This window comes from Lichenostomus cassidix, chromosome 3 (genome assembly GCF_008360975.1).
Source record: "Lichenostomus cassidix isolate B80296 chromosome 3, HeHo_3.0, whole genome shotgun sequence".
Classification (NCBI taxonomy): Eukaryota; Metazoa; Chordata; class Aves; order Passeriformes; family Meliphagidae; genus Lichenostomus; species Lichenostomus cassidix.
This window is the reverse complement of record NC_139483.1, coordinates 7,945,988-7,962,630: the sequence shown is the minus strand read 5'-3', so window position 1 is coordinate 7,962,630 and position 16,643 is coordinate 7,945,988. Positions and strand designations below refer to the sequence as shown.

The 16,643-nt window shown below is 39.6% G+C and overlaps 1 protein-coding gene across 1 annotated transcript; it reads right to left on the bottom strand.

The window, feature by feature from the left end:
- Positions 1-1,564: 1,564 nt before the first annotated feature.
- On the bottom strand, positions 1,565-14,071 carry C1D (C1D nuclear receptor corepressor). Its single transcript, XM_085054287.1, has 5 exons — positions 13,984-14,071; positions 6,847-6,993; positions 5,472-5,538; positions 4,950-5,005; positions 1,565-2,111 (listed from the first exon to the last, which is right to left on the bottom strand). Exons 2-5 carry the CDS (start codon positions 6,991-6,993, stop codon positions 1,935-1,937), a joined length of 447 nt encoding a protein of 148 aa, XP_084910413.1. The 5' UTR covers positions 13,984-14,071; the 3' UTR covers positions 1,565-1,934.
- Between the last annotated feature and the right edge of the window lie 2,572 nt (positions 14,072-16,643).

The window sequence follows — 16,643 nt, the reverse complement described above, 5'->3', positions numbered from 1 at the left end:
ACCTCAGTAAGTCTTAGCTAATAGCCTTGCATTAGTCTTGTTTAAACATTTACAAATGAAACCTGTGTACTTTACTGGACAATGAATTATGATCTTTTTCTGAAATTATCCTTTTAAAACAAAATCTATAATTGAAGCTTAAGAGGAAAATCATGTAATGGAAATGTCCTCCAATCCCCTTTTAATTAACAGCACTGTGCATAAGTACAAGCTGAGCTACTCATTTCCTCAAGACAATACCTCTCAAAGCAGAAGATGTTATCTCCCAGAAAATGTCTATATTTAAGTGCTCTGCTTTTTGCTACTTCAGACCACTTCTATCCAGTTGTCTTCCCCACCAGTCCAAAGAACACCTGACCTTTCTTTTTTTTTTGAATTGATGGGTTTGACATTAACATTTTGAACCTCATGCTTTGTGCACGCAGACCTCAACATTCACACCAAGTCCAGAAGTCTATTTGCAGCAGTCTAATGCTGCCATCTGGTTTAAACAGGCACAAAACTGGGCACACAGACTTCCAAATAAACACCTTCCAAACCTATTGAGAAGAACTGCTTTACACAAATGTGTTACTTTTGGTCAAGAACACACTTTGGGTCTTTTGAATTTTTAACCTTAATTGAACAAAAAAAAAAAAACCATCCCAAGTCCAACAGCTCCTTAATTTACCACAACCATGACATTAACCTGAAGAAATATAGCATTGCCATTGCAGTTTTTTATGGGCCTTTGACATGTGTACTCACAAAAGCAGTCCTGTGGATTTGAGGCAGCCAGGTCAGGTACCCACATCTAAATAGTTCTCTTGTTAGCTGGATTGAAGGCATTGCTATTTACTTGGAGAGTTTACCATAAACAAAAACATGTGAATTCATACCAGTCACTAAAAAAGCTTCCAGACATGTAATGAGTTTAATAAATTTGTCAATGCATTGAACTTTTACTTTCAAATATGTATCTTTAGATAGTAATGAGAGAAAAACCTTCATTTTAGTACCTAATTCAATTTAGTTCACACTATATTGCCTGCTGCAGCACAATGCCAAGGACATCCACTGAACATCATTCAGCTTGCTGAATTATACTGGATTCTTTTGTTCTTATCATTTAATCTTTCACACTAACAACACTGCCCAAACAAATGCATGGACTGCCACCCAAACTGCATTTTGTAAGCTAAATCTTATGTTTTGCCTTCGTAATTGTTAATTCCTTGCTAATTGTTAAATAGCTTTTGGGCAGATAGCTGAGCTTTGCATTGCAGCATATTGAAAGCTGAACCCACCTAACACACCTTTCCTAAATGACTAAGCTTCACATTTTTAGAGAAAAATACAGTAATTTTTCCATTAACTAAACACAGGGTCTTAAGAGTGGAATCCAAAGTGTTAGCTTGCAGCCCTTGAAGCCCTACTTTCTCGGAGGCAACAGAAGTAAGGGAATATTGCACATGATCAAGTTGAGAGGCTGAAAAGAAACAGTTTAACACAGTGAATAAACCTTACAAAACTCTACAAACATAGCATTTCTCACAAAGCTCTTCCATAAACACCACAGACTGGATAGCACTGTTTGAAACTTTTTAATATTGAGGAGACTGAGGACATACAAAAAAGTGTCAAAAAATCATTTAAAAAAAATTGAATTCATAGGCACTATAAACAAAACATCACTAGTATTTATCACCAGCAAGTGTACATCCAGTCAGTATCATCTGAGTAATGAAATGTCAAATGTGCATCAAGTGGCACTTTTAGATACACATTCAATGTGATCACCTCAGCAACAAGTGTTCTGGACAAAATACAATCCTGTAAAATCCTTACACATAAATTCATCTGTTATAAAGCACCTCTGTGAGATGCATGCAGTATGCAAAACATTTCCAAGCAAGTTCTAAGCATCTGCAATTTATATGAGGGGAAACAAAGATTTATTCCTTCTGTCTCTTTTTTCCTTTAGTAGGAGTTTTGGAAGTATGTGCATTTTCTGCGTTTGGTTCCCAGAGTGCATTTTTTACAAATCTAGAAGCAGCTCCTTTATCAAGTTTGGATGCCTTTTTCTTGTCCGTTATTTCTTTGACCTTGTTCATGTATGTTCTTATTCTCTCCTAGGGAGGAAAGAAAAAAAGGAAAAGTGTATTTCAAACCATTCTCCCAAGACTGCTGCTAAAATGAATCAATGAGTAGAAGTTCTCCACACTGTCCCCTTCTATAATACCTAGAAGAATAACATTACTGAAATAAATATACCAGGCCCTTTGCAAACTTGAGACTTCCCCTTAGCATATTTTCTATCACAGGTACCAACCATACCATCTGCATGACTCCCACTGTAACAGGAACACAAAGTCCTACAGAGATTTAGACTCTGCATCTAATTTACAGAGAGATGAGAACTGTTCTTGCAAGCAAAGTTAGAAAATAAAATACTGAACTCAGTTTGGAGTTTGACCTACATAAAGATGCCAAAATAATGTTTAGGTATTTGACACATTTATGGATGAATTATGCTGCCTGACTACTGTCCACAAAAAAAAACAACAAACCCACAAACAAAAAAAAAAAAAAACAAAAAAACCCCAACAAAACAAGTCCAAGCAAAGGAAAAAAAGCATCTTACACAAACTCAAAGATAGTACAAGCATTACACATGCAACTACCCAGAAGTCTAGGGACTGAGACCCTGAAATGGTCAAGGGGGCTTATCAATGAACATAGGGCAGCCTGATGAACTTCCAGCCATATCAGAAGTTCCTTTTACGACCATAAATAAAAAAACAGCTTGTTTCCAGGGAAAAAGGAATTCTTTCTTGACAACTTAGCCTACTGTAGTTATTTGGTGTTTATGGGGGTTTTTCTGACCAAACCTTGACTTGGACTCAGCCCCACAGAAGTATATCCTCCCACCTTAACAATCTCATTTATGTGCCTACTAATCCTCATCTGCTCCTGCAATAAATAAATAAAATTACTTCCAGAGGGTACTAAGCCCCTTTAAGATGGGAATCCCCATCTGGTAATTGCCTGCTTCTCTTCACAGACTAGCGAGTACACTTACAGTAACTCCCCAAAATATTTAACAATTTAGTTTACAGATTTCACATCTACGTATTTAGCCTAATATAGCCTTCAACTGGAGGGCCTTTGGGTGTTACTGTAATGCAAACAACAGTAACATATATATACACATATGTGTAGTGCTCTACCTGGTAGCTGAATTATAAATGTGGATTAACAGAACACATGTGGATACTGCTAAAATAAATTTTGATCTGTAACCCACACATTTCTCACAGCCATTGCCACCTCTTTGAATCTGGAACACAAGTTAAAAGACACTGTAGAACGGATTTTCAATTCTTCAGTGATCATTATAAGCAACTGTCAAAAACTTGGCCACTCTTTCAGTATCAAAAACAGAGCTTTAATGAGGAGGGCTTTACAGGGTCTGAAATCATGATCAACTGTAATATTTCTTTGGTGGCTGAGATGGCTAATGAGAACAGATGGCAAACCTACATGGATTAACATGGGAAAAAGGAGCTGGAAAATGTCAACAAGACAAAAGAAATGAATTCTGATAGCTTGAGTGTGAGTTTTATTAATACAGTTTGAATACCTGTGTGTACACAAGGAGAGCAATTCTAAAAACAAAACAATTGTGACAGAACAGTCTTTTTAAATTCCCTTTCCACATGAATAAGAACATCACAATGCCTTTGGAAGAAAGGAATGTGCATTCATTCAACCTTGATACTTGCAAAAGGAAAAGAGATCTGAATAACAATCTAGGCTATGAAAATTCACTCCTTCTTCAGAGTTAAAACGGCAGTTGTGAAGTAAAATACCAACATAAAATATCCACAGCAAAAGAGATAAAATTTTTTAGTATCACTAAATTAACACGATCTTCAGACACTATATAATACAGGAGGAACAAGAAACTGACTGAAAGCTCATGAAATATTAACTGATGCATTTTTTAATATGATACAGTCTAGACTACTGAAAACCTGACAAAATTAAAAATAGAAGTATTCTTGTTATTCAGGTTAGCTTTCCACATTTTTTAGTCCTATCTTCCATTCTACTGGTTATGTAAGGACTACATTTAGGCTAACTATTTTACAGTTGCTGAGATTTAATATTTTCATTTATTCTGGAGTTAAAATGGGTAGTGAGAAGTTTTGATTTCTGTTTTTTTCTGCAGGCTGAATGATTTGGTTTTTTAAGTCAGCAGAATTTTCAAGATAGCCAGCCTTCTATACTGTAGTCATGCATCTAAATGGAATATAAAGACAAAACTAAAGATTTATTATCGGTCATAAATATGTCACTAATGCAGAATTACTGGACAATACACATACAACTGGTGCCAAAAAAGCTTTTAGCTTTGTTGCTGAACTGGATTCTTTACTGCTGAGAAAATGAATTAATGGAGGGCTTGGAAGGGGGAGGGAGGCTCTTTCCCGTCTTTGCCAGTAAATCAACCTCACTGTACTTTTAGAGTCATACAAAAGTAAGAAAAGGCAGCCTCAGAGATTAACATGATTCCAAGTATTTATAAGAAAAAAAAATGCAATACTGGAAGTTATAAATTATTATCAGGCATGTAACATTTTTCCGTTTAACAGATACGAGTGAAGAGCTGCTCTGTACAGAATCCAATTCTGTACCAAAGACAGAAAGAAAGAAAAGATGATATCATTCATCATCCTTTTCTAACTTCAACAGACTCTACAACTTTAAACAGAACTGTTTGGAAGTAAAAAAATTAGTTCCTTAATCTGAGAGCCCAGCAGGGCATATAGTTATATAACACCATGTAGCATATGCATGCTAATAGAGCAGCATATCAATTTTAAATGTAGATAGAAACATTTTTTAACTCCTATTTGAGCTAACCATCCTGAGCAAGTAGGATGCATGCAGTGTATCCAACTCACCAGTTCTTGTTTCACTGGATGTTCCTTTGGATTGATTCCCTGGGTAGCCAAGTATACTACAAGAAAAAAACATGATTTTTTTGAAACTGAAAGCTGTCATGACTGATGACCCTATCAAGCAGTCACATAGGAAAACCACAGTTTCCCCACAAAATCGTTAATAAGAATTGTTAACTGTGTTGTTAAGTATCTGACAAATCATTATCATCAAATATTGCAGCTAAAAAACCCCCAAACAACTAACATGGTTAAATTTCCTGTCCTTTAAAGGACAGAATCCAGTTGCCAGAAAGAAACCAGAACCATCCTTGTTCATGTAACAAAATTAGCTTTTCTAAATACAGATTTTTGATTCAGAGTTTCAACATCATTTACCTTACGGATAACAATAATGTGGGTCCTCAGGGTAATTACAAGTTTTTAATTATTTGGCTGTGAAATATGATTATTTAATGTTTGCAGCTGTCTAGGTGTTCAAATGGTAATCATAAATACTATGTTTTCCTTCTACCACATACTTACCCCAGAACAATGAATTTAATGTGTACACTGAAACCAAATCCAGCTTTGCTTGCTCAAGAGGATCTAACTAGAATTAGAAAAAAAAGAAAAAAAGCCACATTTGAACATTTTTAAGTAAGACATGCAGATTGCAGTAATGCGCACATTTTATACTTGTGAATGTATTAATAAAAAAATACACACCGAAGGAGCACATTTTTGCACTACATGTTCACTGAGACTATATTTATGCCTTATTTCCATGCCATCACAGAGCCATTCATTCTCTCCTGTCCAAGTGTTCATGTAATTCCCAGTTTGAGGTTAAATGCCACAGTCCCACACAGCCAAAAGCACAAAAATCCCTTATCACATGGCTCTTGGACTACTGTTCCTATATTCAGATATAAATCCCTGTTTTTCCACAGAAACTTAATTCAAAATAGTTGTTGCTATCAATGGAAGGGAAAAAAGTTTAAAGTTGCTGAAACTCAAATGTGAATATACAATCAATGAATGTTAACACTACACATGACAGACTCTGTGTTCAATGCATGCTGGAACACTTAGGGATGTAAAGCAAAGGAAGAATAAAAGTAATGAAGGTTGTTTTTTTTTTTCCTGACTGTCAAAGTCAATTTACTATTTTAGTCCTACAGGATTTCCAGAAACTCTGGTAACATCATTGTACAGCTCACTAGTTCTAACATGGACACTGTCAAAAGATCTGTGTTGTCAAGACTGTCTTCTTCATAATTTATTTGTGTAAGAAATTCTCACAGGATAAAGAAGCTCCCTCATGTGCTGGCTTTTTCTTGCACTACAGAGAGAAGTTACATGTTAGGCTTTAAATGTTACAAGACAGAGATGCTTATGTAAAATTGTCAGGCACCACCTCACTCTGATGAAAAGCCACATTTTGCAGACTTAGGCTTCTAACACAGCTAGAGGAGACAGCTCAAGTTCTGCAAGCCTAGACTTCTGGAATCAGATCAATTCTCACTGCTGCCAGTTCACCTTCACATCCTGCTGGGCACACCAGTTCCATTCAGTTTGTTGTGAGGAAGTCTCAGTTAAAAACATGAATGACCTCTCCATTATGGAAGAGCATGTTAAGGAAGGTCAGGAATGAGCCAGAATGTCCTCAACCTAAATGACTCACTGGTAAGATCATCACTTATCAGCTTGGAAGAGCATGTGTTTCATTGTTTAGCTTGTAAAACCAGCTGGATATCTTAGCAATGTAAGAATTCCAAACAGTAGGTTGTCAAGGGTAGGAAGTGTCACATTTGTTATTTCTCAGTGCAGTGGCTGGCCTAACAGACTCTTCTGTTTCAGTTCAGGCTCTCAAGTATTTGTGTACTAATAAGGAAAAGGTTTTCAAAATATAGTTTACCTTTTGCAAAAGCTCACTCCTGGAAACTGACATCATTGTCTTCAGCATCTCATCTACAGAACCAAGAGACTTTTCAAATGCTTCAAGATAATCATGGATTTCAGTGGGGTATTCCTCCATGCTACTATCATCTTCTGACGTTTCCATCTGGAAAGTGGAAACAAAACTAATCATCCTTTTCATTAAGTACCTACAGAGTCAAAAGACTGTGATTTACAACACAAAGCATTAGCATTCATTCATTAAACATTATAAGAAATGCCTATGTGTAAAGAGTTCTAGCAGGTAATATCAGCAGTGACACAGTTAAAGGTCCTGTAATTTCAGGGATATCTCCTAACTCCTGTGCAAAATGGCTTGAAGGAGCATTACAATTTACATGACTGTAATACCTATTTGTCCCACAACAGTCCCAAAACAGTATTTTGCTTTTATGATCTGTGATAGAAAGAAATTCTTTGCATGTTTAAAAGAAGTGCTTAATAAATCACACAATATAAAGAGCTACACCAAGCAGCAGGCAGAACACCAGGGAAAAAAAAAAACCAACAAAACAAAACCAACTGACCAACCAACAAAAAACAACACCAAAAAAAAAAAAAAAAGGTGGCAGGGGAATATGGCTTCAGTGTGTCTTAGGAACAGACATAACTTCAGCACCAGTTATGTCAAAGTCAGTGCACTTAGGAGTAGGTCCAAAAAATTCTTCTTGTGAACCCTGTATCCAGTTTTCTGAAGTCCCTACGGGTTATATTTCCCTGATATAACTCTAACTGTAACAAAGCTGAGTTGATTTGGGAATTTCAGAATACTCTGGCAACCTTGTCGACACATCAATGCACAGCAACTGGGAAATAAGATGTGAAAAATCCCAAAGCACCCCTTTTTTGATCCCAGCATTTATACCACCATGGCCACTGCCAAACCATCTGGCTGCTGGTTTATAATCAATATCTTTAATTCCTCTCAAATCACAAATCATGTATTGTCTTGGGGAGTTAATGATACTTAGAGCTTTGTTATTTTCTACAACTACTGAGCAACAACTTTTCAAATGTTCTAAGGAAAGAAGAGAAGACATATGTAATTTTCCTGCCTATTTGGTGAGCTGCATCAAGAACAGTGGGAGCACCTGGATCACTGCAGACTTTTCTTCTTATGATCAGTGCAATAATCCCACTCCCCAGCTGCTGAGTACAGAGGGAGGGAACAGAAATTAGAGAGACTGCACTTTACTTATGAACACCAGGCCACGTGGTTAACAGCTGCCACATCACTGGAGTTTGTTTTAGGTAACAATTTGATCTTTCCCTTTCCCTGGCAAGAGTGTGGCATGTGCAAAAGAGATTTCTTCTTACTTGTATTGTCTCTTGGAGGCCAAAAAGGAAGAAGGTTGGGAGGAAAAACAGTGTGGAGCTACTCAAGCTTGCCTGCAGCTCCAGTTTTAACTGCACCAGTGTGATTGCAGAAATATGATCACTCAGTTAACAAGCCCAGTTCCGCTGCCACTGTTTGCACAGTTAGGAATTATAATCCTCCTCAGCTGCATGACTGCTCCTCCTGGTCAGAGCTGGTTTTCACACCGAGTACAGTATCACAATGCCAGCCATGCCCTCCCTAGCCCAGCAGGTAACCCACACACCACACATGTAAGTATGACCTCAGTCAGCTGTGGCAGACCCAAGCAAGAAGCTGAGCTGGATCTACAAGATGCTGCCCACAGGAAGGCAAAATACCACTGCAATTATTTCTGCCATTTACAATAACACTGTTTGTGTTTTGTTCTATCCTCCTGGCCACTTGCTTTATAATCTCCCGTGTTAGGTTGATGAAAAGGGTTCAGAAACAATGTTTGTTGTTAATTTTTAGTCATATAAAACAACATCAAAACCCCCTCAAAGCTACAAAAGAAAGTAGCCTTTCCCAGTGGTTAATACAGTTCAGTTTGGTTAGAAGGTGTCTGTCAATACACATTCCCTACACTTACACATCCAGGGAGGGAGGTAATCCAACCCAACAATCTCCTATGGAGCTTCCATCACTGCAGTACCTAACCTACTATGGTCCTGATTTGATGGACAGGCATGACCATAGTGAGAAATTCCAACTTTTCTCTCTCCCTAATCAGTGTATCCAGCACCAGCAAGAATAAAAAAAAAGAACTGACAAAAGCCCGTGGCAAGTATGTGTTACCAAAATTAACTGGAGCTGGTTTACAGCTGTTGGAAGGATAAGCAGTCACATATTTGATATTCTTTTCAGTATACCAAGCTAGACTTAAGGAATAAGACAGAAGAATAGGAATACAGAAGGAAAAGATAACAGATAGAGTCTAAAATATATTTTGCTATGATTGCTCTCTTAGGAACCAAAAGAATTATGTTTGTCCTCATATCACAGAGTATTTACTCGACACTGTCAATTAGCAAGGAAAAGGAAAAACATGTATTAGGCTTCAATGGAACAAGGCTGCCCTTTAGCCTGTATACAGAACCTTTCACTGGTAAGCTGCTGCTTCTGCCTGGGGAGCAGGAAGAAATTATCAAACTTGTGTTTTCTGTTCACTCAACAGAAACCAGCAAGTTCCTACTCCTGCTGTGTAGGGACATCTCTCCTTTCATTACGTTGTTGTTTCAGCATAACTAACCTCCAAACAGGATATGTCACAGTGTTGGCACATGCCAACAACGAGGCAGCACTCAACAGCCTAAAAGAATTTCCATAACACTAACAACAAGAGTAAACTACATTAGAAAACCTGTACACCAGAAACTCCCCAAAATAATTTCTGCCAAAATCAACACACGAGTTGCACAGTCACACCTTCAGAATGACAAAGCTAAGCACAGGAGGAACTCCATGACTCTCTAAACATACCCAAAAGCTATACTGCCCTCAGTAGTTATGTTTGCTATCAAACCACAAACAAAACTTTCCTCAAAGTTTTTCAAGTGTTTCTTTTTTTATTTTGAACAAGCCAAAATTTAAGCCAGTTCCTGAAAACAATGTTTATTAGACAGGTTTTCTGATTTTAATTTACTGACTTTCAACCAGACTTTATTTGGCACTTTCTCACTTTAAAAATTAAGGATAGTAGAAATACTCAGATAAGAGAAGTAATGAAAAATTCTTGCTAGAATTTTTCCCCATATGAACAATGGGGAATGCTAAAGGAAATAAGAGGGAATTTTCATTATCAAGTAATAACACCTATGGTGCACCACACATAACCTGTGGTTGTGTTACAATGGTAATTACTTTAAAAGATCTTTAATTTTGAGAATGCAAAGGGAAGTTCATAACCCATAAACACAAAAGACAAGAGAAAAGGACTACTTTGATTATGAACACTGAGGCAAAAAAACTGTGATGAAAAATGTTGTATGACTTTGTAACACCAACCTACCAGAAACAAATGCCCCTTTTAAACCTGACCTGCCATGTAGTTTTTGGGGAAAAAAAAAAACCATTAGATGTATCTGAGGAAGAAAAGTAATTTAAACTGCAAAAGTAAGCCATTTTCCTGATAAAATTTATGCATTGCATTAAGGTCTGTTTGAAAAATGTTCATGAGTTTCCACAGGCAGAAAATTTCTGAATATTCTGAAATTTCTGAAAAATTCTGAATAAATCCTTATTTATTCAGAAAGATTATTACAGTTATGTAAACTTCTGCTTAAAAAACATAGAACACCGTGTTTCCTTTGCAGTTAACATATCAATATAATATAAACCAGAGCAAGTAATACACACAAACTGCAAAAAGGGAAGGGAGGGAAGTATCAGACATCATTAATGGACCACAGAAAAGACACAAATATGAAAAGGAGAAAGTATGTCATCTTCTGCAGACTGTATAAAAACAACTAAACAGGTGACAATCAAAAGCAGTTTGCTGTAGTGTTAACATGGCTATTATCTAAGATACAACCAAGTTAAATGCCATAATAAGGTATTTTAAATAAAAACAAACACAGTATAGATAGCTATGCAAAACACTACTAGCAAAATTATCTATATTTATCTTCCAGGAGAATGAAGACAAGAACCACAGATCCCTTTCAAGAAAAGCATACCCAGGAAAAAGAGAAACTGCAGTCAGTTTGCAGGTGGCTTTTATGAATAATCTTTTAATATATCTGGTGCTTTAAAACAAGCCTTAGGAAGTAATTGCCAGCTGGCTTAAAAAGCAAAACCAAACTTCCCTTCCTGCTCACCCCCACCCTAGCAAAACCCTGTCGTACTGAAAGATAAACTTTAATTTAATTAGGACATAAGTAGCTCTATGAGAGATTTTGCTGAAGATAGATTGTGAAAGGAGTGGAAGCTACATGCATCTGTCAACATGGCAATAGGAAACCACTAAAGACAGAAATGACAAATGCTCAGTGTTAGCGTCACACACGTGGTTTGCAACTGGAATTAAAACTGCAAGTTCAGGAGAAAAAAGGTGTATTTAACATCTTTTGTAACGTGCAAACAGAAGACAAAAAGTAATTTAGCATTCTGCTAAATACTGCAATTCACTTCACACTTCATTTTAATTCTTACATATTCCTTAGGCACTGAAAGGCCGTATCTTCATACTTAGCTCAGATCTTTCATTTTTTCAGATTATTCACCTAACAACAATCAGATTAGTTCATTAGATTATACCTTTTCTTCATGGATATTTACAGATTGCATAGAGGAAAAAATAAACTAGAGAAAATCAAAATAAACCCAAAACCTTTTGATCAGGACACATAAAACTGCTCTAAAATTCCAAATAAACATGTGAACAACATCAACATGCCAAACCATCTCTGTCAGCTCCTGAAAACTGGCACTGCACTGACCCATCCTGCAAAACAGCTCACAGCCATCAGTCCCTTGCTGATGCCACTGAGATAAAGTCACCTGAGCTTCGAAGACTTGCAAGGTTTATTCTCATCTGTCTTAAAAGGAGATTAAATTTAACGGGAGGGAATAATATTATAAGCTCAATTCCACTTCAGCCAGTGGTGGGTATCACATGAGAAAAGAGTTATCCCAGCTTGGATTGAACAACCCACATTCACCACAGCCCCATCTACATCCACTGGTGTAAACCTGCAACTCCATCTGCACGATCCATAAAACACTTTTACTCTGTGTCACCAGATGTCCCACATTCCACATCTTTGATGACACAGTGGTTTCCCCTACAGAACAAATCCAGTTCATCCTGGCTCTTGCTCAGCTCCAACCCATCAGTACCCCCAGCAGAAGTACAAGAATAAACACAGCTCTCTTCAGTATGTTCAGAACTCTTCTTCATGAGAAGTTTTCATGAAAGCTCCCACACTCACTCTGCCACAGCTCAGTTCAGGTTCACTCTGAAGTGATACTAAGTTTGTGTCTCTAAACTTGTTGAGTTTTAAACATATACTTCTGTTTGCACTGAACCTACCAGGAAATTCTCGTGCAGCAGAAGACTGTCTCCTTGGACAAACCACTTTTCACACAGTGGGGACAACAATCAATAGTGGATTCTTCTGCCCTACCAAATTGGCAGCTAACAGGAAATGATTTGCATGATTTGCCTGCAGTCTGCAGCTCCTCTACACTGCAAACCATGGTGTTTACTGCTTCTAAAACCTGCTGCCTCTCTTCACTGGCATCAGCATCATGAATATCCAGAATTAAAGCCACGAGGTTTTTTCAATCCTTTTCAACAACTGACCTCGTTTCCTTTAGCCACTAGTTCCAGAATACATGCAAAAGCATCTCCTTTAACCAGAATGCAATTTTCTATATTGCAATTTGTGCAGTACCTCTCTGCACCATTTTGAACAGCAACCCGAATTTATTTTGGCTGGTTTTTATTCAGCTGTGCTATTATTTTTATTTGGCTGTTCACTATTAGAAGCATGTTTACCCATTTTTTGGTTGAATACAATGCAGTAAGTGTGGCATGTTTGTGTTCTTAGCATCAGTTTCACTGCTGAGGGAAGAAACCATCTACCTGGAGCTCTGGTGGAGCTATACCAGTCCACTCCAGTTTATTTATTTAGAGGGAAAGCAGACCACACATGACAAAACAATGCTAAAAATCTTAAGCCACTTCAAAGAGACAGGCACTTATCAGAAAGGTCTGTGTGACTTCTGTACTGCTATGCTGATGGGAAGCCTAAAAAATGTAACAATTACTTCTAAGTTTCTCACATTCTGGAGAAGATCCTTAAGCTGAGTTTTCTCATTTCTTTAGCAAGGGTTATAATGCCACAGAATGAGCAATATCCAGGTATTTTAGATTTTAGGTGTTGTTTTATACTGTTAAAACTAAGATATATGCCAGACACCTGTCGATGCTGATTTTAAAATCCCATCCCTCCATTTTTGTTTGTCTCAAAAACGAGGCCTTTCAATTGGCATCATCTGAAGTTTAATCTGCAAGCCACACTGCATTCACTAAGCCTGCTGTTAGAAATGGGACATTTGCACCCTTGCAGCAACGTGAGAGACACGGAAATTGCATCACAAGGTACTCATGAGTTTGAATACCAGCTGCCTTTCTGCCAGGGGCTGCTGAACTATTGTAACCATGGCCTGTATATGCACACAATACCTTCTCCTTGAAAAACTCTGCCAACTTCTCCAGGCTCCTCAAGCTGCTACACTGTTTGGCTGATTTTCCATAGGAATATAACCTTTCACTGCCTACAGACCATCCATCCGCAGAAAAAGCCTAAAGCCTAGGAAAAGAAATAACTAAGGCCTAGGAAAAAATCCTAAGGCCTGTGTTGTCTTTTTCAGGGACAGGCAAGCAAGTGGCAAACACCTCATATATTAAACACCTCACACATTAACCATTCCAGGCCGGGCTGGCTGGGGCTCTAAGCATTCTCTCCCAGTGTTCGGTGTCCCTGTGCCCAGCAGGATCGTGCAACGACACGCTGTTTAAAATCGCTTCCAACCCAACCCAGCTGTGATCGCACAGCCCGCGCTTACCGCGCTCACCAACACCAGCAGCGGCAGCACAGCTCGGCCCTGCCTCCCCACAGCGCTGCCCAGCGCCTCGGGAGAGCCCTGGAGCCGCAGGAACCTCCCGGGGGACACACCGGGGGACACACCGAGGGACACACCGGGGGTCGCACCGGGGGTCGCCGCTCTTACCTTGGGCAGCCGGTTGAGCTCCGCCTGGGCCTCCCGGGCACCGAGACTGCGGGGCGGAGCGCCGACGCCGGAATGACGGCACGGCAGCGCGGGGACGGAAGAGCAACCTGAAGCGGAAGGGAGGACAGGGTGCGGAAACGATGGGTCGGGTTTCGTGAATGGGCTGGGAGGAGGGAAAAGGAAAGAAAAGGAGGAAGGGAAGGGAGGGAGGAAGGGAGGGAGGAAGGGAAGGAAGGATGGGAAGGAAGGATGGACGGACCCAGTTGATAGGATGATGCCAGGCTCGGTGGCAATATGTTTTTATGGATGGGTTTCCTTGCCCTGAAGACTCCTTTCTCGCTTTCTATGCAGATTAATTCTCCTGCACAGTCTGAGAAGTCTTTCAGACTTTTCTGGACATGGGTGGGAGGATTCGAGAGTCTTGAGTGGAGAAGAGTGCAGCCCTAGCTCCCCATGGCCCCTCTCTGCAGCCACAGCTTGTTGTTTCTCACAGCATGGTAACACCAGCAGGCCTCTGTTATCACCAGGAGCTCTTGTCTGGTTTGTTGGCTCCACAGCCAGCTGGCTATCAGGGTTTGGGACACACATTGCACCCTCATCTTCTGGGATTCTGCAGTGGGGAGGGAGATGCTCCTCTGAGACTGGAAGGATGCTCTCCAGCCACTGGCTGCTAGGAGTGGAGAAGTGAACAGCCTTCAGCAGGACACATCTCCAGCTGCTCCCAGGCTCTCACAGTCACTTCCTGGGAAAAGGGAGGCACAAACTGTGTGTAGAGATGTCTCCTAAAGGCAGAGATCACCTGGAGTCAGCCCAGGGGTCACCACTGGTTCCTGCCTGAGGCTGCACCTCTTTGCCTCACCCTCCAGTCACAGTTGGTTTCTAGCTGTGTCATCCTCTGTGTTTCTCCACGAGTCCAGAGGCCACCATGAGCACTTTTCCTGTGAGGGAATTGGGATTGTTCAGCCTGGAAAATGAGTGGCTATGGGGTGATCTATTTGCAGCCTCCAGCAGCTGAAGGGAACGCACCAGAAAGATAGAGAGGGGCTTTTCACAAGGGTGTGTGATGACAGGACAAGGGGGAATGGATCTGAACTGAGAGTAGTTTTAGGTTACGTATTAGGAAAACATTCTCAGCTGTGAGGGGTTTGAGGCACTGGAGCAAGTTGTCCAGAAAAGTGCATGCCTCATCCCTGGAAGTGATCAAGGCCAGGCTGGATGGAGCTCTGAGCAACCTGGTCTAGTGGAAGGTGTCCCTACCCATGGCAGGGGGTGGAACTAGACGATTTTTAAGGTCTCTTCCAACCCAAATCATAGAATTTTGTAAGATTCCAGCAAATCAATCTGGGTTCAAAATGCAGTGGATTAGTATTTCTCCACTGTAAGAGCTCACTGGCCAGATTGTTCCAACACATCTCTGGCTTCCAGAGATAAGATCCACATTTTACAGGTTTACATTCTGATAACTAGCAAAGCAGAAGTCAGTATCTGCATCCAAAGTATTGGCATTACCTGCCAAAGAGCTCTTTTTGCCTCCTCACAATCTCATCTGAAGCTTATTGTAACTCAGTTCTGCAGCCTGTCCCCTCCAAGGCAGATCCAGATAAGATCAGTGAGCCCTTATCATAATTGAAGAGGGCCTGCTCTCAGCTCCAGGTCACCAGGAGCCTGGATGAGGCTGGGTGCCTGAAGGGAATGTGCTGAGCTAGCTTGCTCAGCAACAGAGTTCCTAGAGGAAGAGAAAAACAGCTCCTGTCTGGAGAAGGACAAGTTCAAGGCTGGGGAAAGTAGAAGTATATTTCTAGGGGAAACAGGAGTAGAAATTTGGGGTCTTACCTAGCTTCAGTTCACCTTCCTGCACCTTCAGTGCTATTTAAAATCCCACAAAAGTGAGCTTCATTGTAACAAGCTGGTTTATATCTAAGTGCTACACTATGTCTATTCTACTGCAAATGGGAGTCTTTCTCCCTAGTCCCAGTTGGAAGCATACCTAAAGATCTTTAGATGTCACTGTTACTTGGTTACATCTTGTCTCCTTTTCCTACAGGAGCTTTGAAGGTTTACCTTTTCAGTTTCATGCAAAAATGGCTGCAAAAGAATAAAAGCTTGAGTTTTATAAGAGTATTATGAAAGCAGCAAACACAGGGATTATTTAAGAGCCTTTCAGCTCTGTGTGGAATACCTACAGAATCACTGGGGTAGGGAATGGTATCACTACTGTGTGCTGATATTTTAGTGTAATAATACATGTTTCACTGCAATTTCTTACCCATTTCTTATTTTCAAATAGCACAGCCTCAATTACTTTCTCATGTTCATTTTTATTCATACAACTACAGAATCATGGACTGTAAATAAAAGGGAATTTAGGAGAGTTTTGTTTCCAAAAATTCAGAAATGCAACAGTCTGAAGGGTAGCAGAGAATTAACAAGACCTGCACTCCTCAATAGAATAACACTTTGCAGTTCTAGCATGCCAAGTATCTAGAAGGAGGTCAGAACACTTAGCATATGTTCAGTTCATTCTTACCTCAGTGTTCACATCTCACAGATTGGGAAATGCAGAGAGGGAAGTTGATTGATAACCTAATCAATTCACCAAATGTAAGGTAGAAATTGTTGCCAGAACCTTATTTCCTAAACCCAATATTTTGTTTCAATTA

Coding starts and splice junctions, on each gene's coding strand:
- C1D (XM_085054287.1), bottom strand. CDS start 6,993: ATGGAAACGTCAGAAGATGATAGTAGCATGGAGGAATACCCCACTGAA. Junction 5,006..5,471: donor ATTAAATTCATTGTTCTGGG/GTAAGTATGTGG, acceptor TTTTTCTTGTAG/TATACTTGGCTACCCAGGGA. Junction 2,112..4,949: donor ATCCAGTGAAACAAGAACTG/GTGAGTTGGATA, acceptor TTTCCTCCCTAG/GAGAGAATAAGAACATACAT.